The 12,360-nt window shown below is 31.1% G+C and overlaps 1 protein-coding gene across 1 annotated transcript in view; it reads left to right on the top strand.

Annotated features, from left to right (window-relative positions):
• Positions 1-12,360, top strand: part of LOC115963484 (uncharacterized protein At5g50100, chloroplastic) — a 28,598-nt gene extending 16,238 nt beyond the window's left edge. Inside the window, exon 8 of the mRNA XM_031082485.1 lies at positions 12,307-12,360. Coding sequence (XP_030938345.1) covers positions 12,307-12,345 — 39 coding nt within the window. The 3' untranslated portion in view covers positions 12,346-12,360. The remainder of the gene's footprint in view (positions 1-12,306) is intronic.

The following is a 12,360-nucleotide window of genomic DNA, read 5'->3' as shown; positions in this document are numbered from 1 at the left end:
GGTTTTATCATAAACTTATAGAATATATATATTTTCATATATAGGAAGTGTTTTTTTTTTTTTTTTTTTTTTTTTTTTATAATAATTTTTATATCTAAATGCTAATTTCTTGAGATTTCGGGGAAGGGGTAGCACATATCTTTAGGGTAGGGTGCATCCAATGGAACTTCAATCATAAAAACATTGAGTACCTGTAATATAACTATGCAATCCGTAACAGTTCTCAAAGCTAAAAAAAAGTACTATTATTAAAATTTAATGATATACAAAATAATAGAAAATTTAATGATTGATAAAAGTCATAAAATTTAACGAACAATTTATCATCAAATTTATATTAATATATGCTTAATAATAAGCTAAAAAGAAGATTGTTCTCTAAATCAAAATTGTGAGGATGAAAGTAACATTTCACCATTGAACCCGCGTCATAACACACACACACACAAAATCATGTCTAAGCATATTTAATGATTGATTCTCAAATCACAACCATATAAATTGGATAAAACTTAAGAAAATTAGGTTAAACAAAAGACAAAAAATACACAAAACCTATTCAATTTGATGGAAAAAAAAAAATAGAGTAAACAAATGATTCACTCATCCAAATTTGTTCTTTTAAAAGTATTAATTAAGAGTATGTTACTATTTTAAGTCTTAAAACATCATTTTTTTTCATGAGTAATAAACTTTATTAATAATGTAGATTATTAATAACTAAATGAAATACAAAAGATTATGGATGAAATGGGAGTGATTCCATAAAATCTATAAAGAGTGTTGCTATTTGTAAGACCCCACACAATGAGACCTATATCATGAACCATACAAATATGACACAAACACAATTATACATCAATTCTTAAACACACACATGTTTATCAATTAATGGCTTAAATACATGATTAGTCAGTAAAGTTTAAAGTGATTATGTTTAAGCCCTTAGATGACGTGGTCAAACAAAAAATGCTCCATAGGGACTAAAAATAAATCGTAATTAATATCAATCACTTTTTAAGTTTTTAAGGAACTAAAAACAATAGCTTTAAACTTTAGTGAAGTACTAAAATCATTTTTGGCCTAAATAAAAAAGATACTTTTAAAAGTATAAAGAAAATAAATAAATAAATGAAGCCTAGGCAATCACACTCTTATTGAATGCAATATATTTGAATTTTGACAAAACGACAAATAAATAAACATTCATCAGTTACTTTTTTCTTTTTTCTTTTTTGGATTAAAAAAAAAGACTGAGAATAAAGATTAAGAAATTAAATATGAAAATAAAAATAAGAAATTTAGTGTGAAGGAAGAAAATTACAATTTATTGACAATTTTGTGTCTAATAGTAGGCGTAAGTTGAGCTCTGCAATCATCGTTCGATGGTGCGGAGGGTTTGGTTTTGATAGTTTGTTTGTGACCAATATTCTCCTCCATTTTTCTAAACCACCAAAAAGCAACCTTAGCTATTTTAAACTTTTAAAGGAAGAGTTTTCAAAACAGAAAACGAAAACCAGAATAGTAATAAAGACCTAACGTGTTATTGAAGAATCCAAAAGCAGCCAAGGAATACACAGAAACCTTGCTTACAGCTTTCTTTAGATTTTTGCCTTGTAATTTTTCTTTTGTTCTTCTTCTTCTTCTTGTTCGGGGAAGAGAGAGAGGAAGTCGAAGAGTTTGCGGTATTGGAATAAGATTATGAAAACGTTATTTGAATGTTTTGAGGTTTGGCACTTTGCTTTTGTGTCGAAATTGGAAATATGTGCTTTTATAACCTTAGTTATTGTTTCACAAAGTTGAATTGCGCACGGCCCGTGTATTGCGTATCCATCCCATACATACTGTAATTCTCACTGATCCAAACTTCAAGTACATAAGTAGCGTAAGCTAGATTGTTATTAGATTTTTTTTTTATTTTTTATTTCTTATTTTTATTTTTGTTGTTTACGTTAAAATTAACGTGAAGAAGTATTTTATTTATTTATTTATAGATATACAGTTATTTTAGACATGAAACATTTTTTTTTTTTTTGAGATAAACTACTTAATGATAAGAAATAAGAATGAATTAGAGTCATGGTTAAATAATATCAACAAAGTGTACAGTAGGAAAAGGGAAAAATACACCAACTGTATATATATCCCTACTTTTATATTAGATAATTTTAAGTTGTGAAGAAATTGATAACTTGATATGAACAAAAAGAAAATGGAGCTTATCCAATCAAGAAGTTTAGGTATATTTTATCCCAAAAAAATAGTTAACGTTATTAGTTAGATTGTCATTAGATTTTTTTTATTTTTTATTTATTTATTTTTTCTTTAGATAAACTACAATGATAGTTACATGAAGCACAAGTAGGTGATAGTTTTTTATTTATTTTTTTTATAGATAAATTACTTAATGATAAGAATGAATTAGAGTCCTACTAGTATACTATTTTTTTTTAGTTCTTTAAAACTCTAAAAATTTAATAAAATTTCTGCAATTTGGTGAAGCCATGTAGCGCAACTATAGCGTCTAAGCCCAACTTTTATTATATATAATATGATATTGTCAGGTTCTAAAGACTTAGGAGTTTATGTATTTAGAACTCTAATTTGTATTGTTGGCAAATCATGATCAAAACAATGTGTTTAGAAGTGTTTTAGTCTAGCTCAAAGTTGTGCATTTATGTAAAGTTGGAATCGAGTTAAAGCAGGAAAGCATTGTGCCTTTCGGCCTGGCTCGATCGATCGAAACTTAGGCTCGATCGATCGAAGTTCGGACAGAATGATTTTCTGCAGATTTTTCCAACTCAACCTTAGGTATTTTAAAATGTTTTTAGGGTTTCTTATTTGTCCTAAGTATAAAAGGCAAACCCTAGTCACGTTTTAATGTTGCTTATATTGCGGTTTGTGTAAATATCTTGTGAGATCTAGAGGAGCTTTCCTTTACACAAACTTAGGGTTTTCAAGGAGAAGATTTATCTACACCTTGATAATCAATTCAATTATTGCCATTGAAGCTTAAAGAAAACACAAGCGGGTGTGCTTGTATCTGGTGGTGAATCCAAGAAAGAAGGAGTCCGTGGATTCGGAGTTTGCACGTGGTCGTGTCAGTAAGTTTTACTGGTTGGTAGCAATAAGAAGTCGAGCGTGGGGGCTTGTAAGCCTTATTGTAATGTTGCTCATATTGCGGTTTGTGCAAATATCTTGTGAGATCTAGATGAGCTTTCTTTTACACAAACTTAGGGTTTTCAAGGAGAAGATTTATCTACACCTTGATGATCAATTCAGTTATTGCCATTGAAGTTTAAAGAAAACACAAGCGGGTGTGCTTGTATCTGGTGGTGAATCCAAGAAAGAAGGAGTCTGTGGATTCGGAGTTTGCACGTGGTCGTGTCAGTAAGTTTTACTGGTTGGTAGCAATAAGAAGTCGAGCGTGGGGGCTTGTAAGCCTTATTGTATGAACTTCGATTCTTTCAAGATAGTGGATTCAAGTTTACCTTGAGGATAGCTAGGTCAAATCCTCCCCAGGTTTTTATCGGTTTGGTTTCCTGGGTGATCATATCTTGTGTTATTTATTTTCTGCTGCTTTGCTTGATTTGATCATTGTTATTGTGATAACCTAGACTTGTCAAATTGGACTAAATAACAACTTGGCTAATTACCTAGGTTAAATCAATTGGTTTTAAGGGGTCTAAAAACTATCAAATATAATATAATAATAATAATAACAAAGCTTTTGGAACTCCTACAATTTTTCACATCAGCATTAATTAAATTAAAATAATAATAATAATAAACAGCCCAAATTTTTTTCCACAATCGTGGAAAGCAAACCCGATACCCTCTCTAACCGTAGTCAATTTTTTCCACAAAGCCAACTCTGAATCCTTTCTCTCTATTTCTCTACCCTTCTCCCCAAAACCCAACTTTGAAAAGAACACCGAATGCCATCTTCTTCTCCTCTCTCTTCTCTAAAACCAATACTTCCCTAAAACCTTCTCTTCTCACCTCCCTTGGAACCCAAATTTAATAATCAACCTTCTCTCTCTAACCTTCTTCTCTCTAGGCTGCCTCACAATACCTCTTCAAAAACAAACCATCCTGGATCAATGGGAAAGTCCCTCTCCAGTTTCCGCACATCCAAGTGAGTGTTGCCCTATAATTTCTCAGTTCGATTTCTGATAATGGTTTTTGTTGATATATTATTGCAATTTTAATGTGGTTTCCTTCCCTTTGTAAATTTGGATTTTTTTTTTTTTTAGGTTTCTATGTAGGCACTGATTTGTGGGCCTTTGATTTACAAATAAATTCAAAATTCCATAGGAAGTTTTAGATAATAATTTTTATGATTCATTTATGTTGGGTTTGTGCATTAACATTAGAGTTTGGGAATTTCTCTGCAAATTTAAAATTTTTCATTGAGAATGAATTTGGGTCTAATTTCTTTGCAATTTTACTGATTTTGATTTTCGGATCTGTGAAGGGTTTTTGCTCATCGGACCTCACCTCGACCCAAAGCTCTAACCCAAAGGTTTCTCTCTCTTTCTCTCTCTCTCTGTGTGTGTTTGTTTTTCTATTTTCTTTGTTTAAGTTTTGTTTGGTTAGAAAGTAGTGTTTTACACGCTTTGATTTTTTTTTTTTTTTTCTTGAAGAAGATCGGAGTGAAAAGTGGAAGAGTGGTTCCTCAGTTGAGCTAACCAGGTCAGTTTTTTGATTGTGCTTTCTCTGTTGGGTTGCTGAGAAACAAACAAATAAGAAGGATTGTTGTTTTTCCTTTTTGACGTAAGAAATAAGAATGAGCTGAATACAGCTGTTTGGTTTAGTTTACCGCAGTCTCTAGGCTCTCACTTTTATTATTTTTTGTTTTTTGTTTTTTTTTTTTTTTTTTTTTTTTTTTTTTTTTTTTTGTTTGGGGAGGAAGAAGCAAAAAAAAAAAAAAAATTTGATTGATGTAGTACAAAGATGCAGAGACAATAGAGTGTGCAACTGAATGGCCTATCTTAATTGATTCCCTTATTCCCTGCAGTATACTCCTAGGGTTGGCCACAGCCTTCACTTGCAATGTTGAGGCTGAATTACTTGAAATAGAGATCATGTCTATTGATGAAATAGAGAAGCAGAAACAAAGCAAAAAAAAAGCACTATTATAATAGTTAGCCTTTTCTGTTGTGCACCGCCACTGTTGTATAAGCATATAAATCTCCTTGAAGCCAACATTTTATGGCTTTTCATGCTTAGCAATTCTTCTTTTGATGTAAATAATGAAGATCTCAACCCAAAATTATCTTTCATTCATTCTTTGTTTTCAACATAATTGCTAATGAATCCTCATCCTTCGATGTTAATGAATTGGAGATAATTATACGATTTGCTATAGAATGTTGAACACCCATATATCCCCTAAATGTATTTCGAAAGGGTTTAGAACAAGTCACACTTTTTTACTTCACATTGTATCTGAGCTAAAAAGTGATCAAGCCATACTTGGTCCAATGAAGAAATACTGTTGGAAGGCTTGCTTCTAATAGGAGGCATCAATATGTTTCTAATTTGTATATTCCATTATTCTAAATATTCTTTAGGGACTGGAAATATTGCTTCCCTCTATTACAACACCTCTAGATTAACCAAGTTCTATTTCTTGGTTATATATGCTAAGTGTTTGACAAAAGGCCTCTAAGAGCAATTGGTTTTACTTGACATTTTTGCATTTATGTTAGTTTACAAGCCTATACAGGTACTAGGATTATAGTATAGATGAACTATCATAAACTATTTGATGATGACCCACTATGTTCTGTATTTATGTTTATTTACTTTTATTTATCGCAATAATCATAAATATCTTAGACATTGTACCAAGGTTATCGATTCCGTACCGTATCGGCCGATACGGCCGGAATATACCGTATCGGGCAGCAATCCGGTACGCTCGACTCTCCCTGTTTCGTACCCGAAAAAATACCGGTCGTACTGGCCGTACCGGCCAATTTTGGGCAATACCGGCCGATACAAAAAAAAAGTTTTTTTTGTTTTTTTAAGTTTTGTAATTTTTGAATTTTTGTTAGGACAGAATTGGTAACTTATTTTGCATTAACTTATTAGTATTATTTGTATATACTACAGAATTGGGCTGCCTATGTATATATTTGGATTTAGAAAAATGCAAGGGTGTTTAGTGGCAAAGTATTATTAGAGGAGGCTATGCTATATTTGTTCAATTGTAAAGTGTTTAGTTTGTCATGGGTGTAATTTTTTTGGGTGGATTTAAGTTGTAGTAATTTTAATACTATTTTACCAAAAAGTTGTTCTCTTCCCAAGTTTTTGTGTATATTAAGTCATGTTTTCCTGTTTATGATGTTAGGCATAAAGAAAATGCAAGTTAAATTCTACTGCAAGTCTCTAATATGTCAATAGACCTTCACATCGCTATGCTTTCTGTTGCTGACTTCACTAACGTAACAGAGCTATTTGGAAGTAATCTTTAAGTTATGATATGATGAGTGGAATCCTGTTTTACATTTAAAGATGTTTCTCTGCCACTCTTCACGCGCATCATTTGATCAACTTGAACTGAAATTCTTGCTTGCTAATATTGATTTTTATTGACTACAACCATAAAATAAAGGACAACATGGTCCAGCATAGAAGGTTGCCATTGTAGCTCTTTCTAAATAAATTAAAAAAAAAAAAAACACATTTTTTCTTTTAATTTTTTCCCCATAAAATTTGAAATATCTATGATAAGAGAAGTTAGACAATATATGTGATTGATGATAGTATTAACAACTATGTATGATATATGGTACCTCCAATGCGTAACGGATGAATATTAAAACTTCATTTTCATGGGAGTATTGGTACATTTGCAATTCAGTATTGTTGATGACAGTACAATATCACTTTTCTTCTAATGCATGCATAAGTTTAGTTTCCATGTATAATATATTTAAGATTGTGTTTGGCAGGGAATGATGAAAAATTAGCTGTTTGCAAGGATCGTGGAGCTAATGTTTGCATTAATTATAAGATGGAGGATTTTGTTAAAAGGGTGAAGAAAGAAACAGGTGGAAAGTGTATTTTTTTTCTAATATTAAAACCTCACTTTTCTTCAACTGTGGATTAGTGAAACTAAAGAATATAATTATTATTTTGTTAAGTGGACCTTTTCATAAGGAGGTCTTTTTTATTGTTTGTTATTGTCAAGGAAGTTTATAAGTTATTTTCTTTTTCAAGGCATATAAGCTACACTTTTGGAAGTATCTAGGGTACCATGGAAAAGGAAGAACACTGCTAAGGGCCCAAAAACAACTTTTTGTTGTTGTTTGGGGCCATGTTTAACTTTACCTTGAGGTGAAAAATGAGACTACATCATACAAAAATATAATCTCTTTGCAGAATGTACAGCAATATAGAGATACGACTGTATACAGTAATGAAGATTTCCATTCATGAAAAGTGTATTTATTTGTATGTGAATTTTTGTTGTTATATTGTTGCAATTTTAATGTGAAACTTGTTATATGAACCTATGAAATAACCCTCAAGTTACTATTAACCTTAATTTATTTGTTCATATATACTCTAGAGATAACATATATAATATTATATCATGTTAATATGAAATTAATTGACATTTTTTAATTTATTAGTTAATAAAGAAAACAAATATGTAAAATAATTAAAATAAAATTGCCAAACTTTTCCGTGCATAGCACGGGTTAGCGACTAGTTGTAATGTAAGATGGAAATGAATGTTAAATCTTAAGAAATGATTGTCACAAATACCATTCAATCAAACAAAATACATCAACTCAACCAATTTTCATCAATTCAGCATTTGATACCCAAATTAAAGTGAATCCTCCCCCTTCCCCCACTCCTTTCCCAAATAAAAACAAAAACCAGGAGTCCACCATCAGGGGCATAAACTCTAGTCAAAATCTCAAGCATTTACCATCTTAAACCAGCGTAACTAGAAACCCGACTAGCAAAGGAATAAAACCATCTCTTCTTCCTCATTTTTTCCATCTCATTCCCACTATGTTTTCGTTGGATGCACAAATCTCTTCTATTATTGGCCATAAAGATCGGAGAAGCTTGAAAACTTAAAAGCAAACATACAACTGTGCCAGTACAGAAAAATACCTTTTCCACTTTCCTTGCCAATTTTCATACTAATCAGAATATGCCCCAACAATGATAATGGACAACTTTTTTCTTAAAACAATGAGCTCAAAAACAACCAAGTAAAACAAGACATACCCCCTTCCCCCTTAAATTTGAAATTTAAAAGTATGGCTTTTCACCCTAAAATTAAAACTAGCATGAATACATGAATTTGAGATTTTCCAATGTAATCGTCATTTCCTCTATTTTCTAAGCTACAAAACGATAGGAAAATCCAACAACCTGATGTAGGATAAATAGCAACCAAAATAATGGCTGACAGTCAGTCCACAAACTAGTATTCCCAAAAGGCAATCACCCACACTCCTCACAACAACCCAGCATTTAGAAAAGCAACATAACAGTTCCAAGCCAACATACCTGATGCAGCCATGGAACATTAAAATGTTACTACTTTAGCTGATGCCGCCATGTGATTTTAAAAGTCTAGTTGGGTGTCTTTGGGTTAAAACAATTTTTTATATGGGATTTTATTTGCTAAATTATGGTCAATTTTTATTTAGGCACAAAATTGTAATTTCTGCAATGCCTATGAATTAAGGATATTTTGGTAGTTTTGTAACTTAGTTGAGTACTTGAGTCTAGGGTTTTTTAGGAGATCTTAATTATTTTACTTTTTATTTTGTTAGACTCCAATGACCCATGGATTCGAACATAAAAGACAATAGGATGCACTACTTGATTGGGCTAGAGTTAAAGCAAAGGAAGAAGCAACTTGATTTTGATGAGCTAGGACTTGAGCGTACTCTTCCTCAGGGCCGGCCCAACAAAATTTGGGGCTTAAGGCAAAAATTTTATATGGGGCCTTTTTATATGTAAACATCAATTAAATAAAATTATATAATACTAATTAAATTAAGACTAATTTGATGTAAATACAGAAATTGATGAATAATACTAGTTAAACTAAGGTTAATTTCATATAGAAGATTGAATATTATAGTTGAATCAAAAGGAACTTATTTCAACTTGGATATATGATTATGCATAGTTAAGTATAATTGTAATCTAAATTTTAATTTTATATATTCTTTTTAAGAGAAAAAGATAGATATATATTATTTAATGTGTGGCTTAGTAGGAGATTAGTCATCATTGATGATTTATCACATTTGCAGCATTTTATTTGAAACATCTTAGGGTTTCAATTGGGTTAAATTTTTATTGGTCTCCTATTTTAAAAGCCTTGTTAGAAATGAAAAAGAAAAATACTAAAAATACTACAAAATGTTCACAATAAATATGATTATGACTGTAATTGATAAATTTCAACAACTTAATTTATTTGTGTTTGAATTACTTTTTTATGTGATTGGTGATATATCAGTTAAATCTATAGTAAAATTTGTGGTATCTTTGGTATCACTCTTAAAAAAAAGTACCAATTATTTAAAAAATATTATATTTTTATAAAATTTTGGATTTTTTACTAAGGGAGATGGGGCCTTCTTTTAATAGGGAAATTTTTTATTTGTTATGGGGCCTTAGCCCTAGGCCATGAGCCGGCACTGCTCTTCCTCTGGTATGGAGATCAATTCTATATCTAGAGTAATCTTGGCAGTTTAATGTGCCCAATGGACAACAAAGTCCAGGCATAGTATTCATTACAAGTTTGCCTTCAAATACAAAATTGACCAATAACTTGTTAAATAAAAACCCATATTAAAACCGTTTTAACCTAAGTTAAACCTTCAAAAACAAATGATTTTTACTTTAATTGAATTGAGCAATAAATTAGAAACTCAACTCAAGTAAAAAAAAAAAAAAAAAAAAAAAAAATCTCTAATGAAAATGGACAGCCAAAAAAAAATCAATTATACAGCCATGAAACAGATAGTAAACAATAAACTTTCCTTCCAACTACAACTAATAATTTTAACAATTACATATTAATAAATATAATAGATATAATGATATGCTTCATCTAACCCATCTAAGTAATCCCAAATTATGCATATCCAGAAGCTAGCCCCCTAAGTTCAATGAGCTATACAAGCACATATAAGTACATACATGAAGAACATATTTATACAAGAACCCAACTCTGTTCAATAGGTGATAAAAACTTCCAAGATTGAAACCTTCAATAAATCAACTGCCGAATTTAAGCTGAAACTTGTAGAAAACAAAGGTTAAAAGATCAATTATTAAACAAAAATTGATCCAATCATCTTGTCGAGAGATAAAAAATGAGAACCCAAACCTCTTCAATATGACATAAAAAGCTTTCAATCTGTTAGTTGAGCTCACGGCTTCATCTGAGTTGACGCTGATTAAGAATGAAAAATGAATATCAATTATTAAACAAAGAAAAGATCTAAGTAACATTAAAATTTGTAAATTGGATAGCAAAAATAAAGAAAATCAGTATCAATGCGAACTATTTATGCCCAAACACAGAGGTTTGGGTTTGGGTTTGTGTTTGGATCCAAGTCAAACCAGATCTGAAATCCACGTTTCTTAACAGGCAATTACGGAGCCCTAGACCCGCAACGACAAACTTCCATTGAAGCGCACAACGCTTCTGTCCGCCGCCGACCGATGCGGATGCCACACCCATCAATATTATTATTATTATTATTTGGCGGGAGTTTCTGAGAAAAACGAAAGAGGAGGATAAGAGAGAAGCGTTGAAGGGGTTCTGAGGAGAGCGATTTGTTGCCGTGCGAGAAATCATTAACGTTAACGGTTAACCGCCGTTTTCTCTTAAAACTCAACATTTTTTTTTTTTTTTAATTTAGCTACAAAATTAGCAGTAAATTTTTTTAGGACGAAATTAGTTGTAATTTAAATGTACAATCTTATATATTCTTTATGTTTTTAAATATAAATATTAAATTTTGTACAAATTAGATATTATTTACTATATGATTTATAAGTTTATATTTTATATATAATTTTAAATTATAAAAAATTATAATTTAAACAATTTATTGATTATATAGTTATTAATTTTTAATTTTATAGAAATTTTATAAGTATAGAGGATGTAAGAAAAAAAATATAATATATCTAATAGTAGATTTGTCAAAATTCACTACTAATAAAAAAAAATTGTTGCTTAATGTTACAACTAATTTTGAGGCTACACTTTTTATTTTATTTACAGCTGCCCTGTGGCCTGTATGCAGCAACAGCCGCAGAAAATCCTTGTCCAAACTACAAAAGACATCATGAACAGAGAAAGGTTTTTCGAGGGAGTGGAGTTTTGAGACAGAGTCAGAGATAACGAACCTATAATCCCGGCCCTCCATGAACAGATTGCAAGCTATACCTTCTCAGCATCCACACATTTCCTCAAAACTCGATGAACGTTTTGTGGAAGTTGGCTTGTTGTTGGCTTACGTACGCACAAGCCAACTATGACCTGTTTACCGGTTTGGCTAATAACTAATAAGCCAACTATGACTAGAACATCAAGCGGTGGGAAATAACTAATAAGCTGATAAGAAAATATTGAAGAAGAATAAGAAAATGTTGAAGAAGAAAATGAAAATAGTACCTATTACTTCTCTCCAAAGTCCAACAGATCTATGAGTCTTCCAGCCATTGTGGGATGTTTTTGGAACCTTAAAGTATGTTTGAGGTATGTGGGAAGTGTTTGCAAGTTCAGAATGGGAAGGTATACATGTTCTTATATAGAGAATACAAATCTTCTTTAGTTTAAAATTTAAAAAGAAAAAAAGAAAAAAAAAGGGTGTCATTGGCTGACACTAGGGACGCTTTAGTATAAGTATTAGCTGATTGTAGATAAAAAGAAAAAAAGAAAAAAAAAAGGGTGTACTTTTGGTTTTTATGTATTAGTATTAACTTCTCTTTTTTTATGCACACCTTTTAAGTCAAACTTCTACCCTGCAACATAGTTCACAGGAAGCTCATGAGACTTGCTTCTAAAACTAACCACCTTAATGACTAATATGATTCTACTCTGCTCAATCAAATTATTAACTTATAAATATTTTATGCAAACTTATCTATTTTTGTGCAGGCCGACCACCTTTAGAAGAGATTTTGGGATCACGAAAGAAGAACAAGGTTTTTATACTAATACTACTCTTCAGTTATTACCGTTTTTGAGGTATTTGGTGCTGATTCGTGTTAGATGTTCTGTTTTCATTGTAGGATGAAGTATGTAATGACAGAAATTTGTGTAAGATGTGAACTTGCTCAATAGTT

The sequence above is a fragment of the Quercus lobata genome, chromosome 10, assembly GCF_001633185.2.
Source record: "Quercus lobata isolate SW786 chromosome 10, ValleyOak3.0 Primary Assembly, whole genome shotgun sequence".
Taxonomy (NCBI): Eukaryota; Viridiplantae; Streptophyta; class Magnoliopsida; order Fagales; family Fagaceae; genus Quercus; species Quercus lobata.
This window is presented reverse-complemented; position numbering and strand designations above follow the sequence as displayed.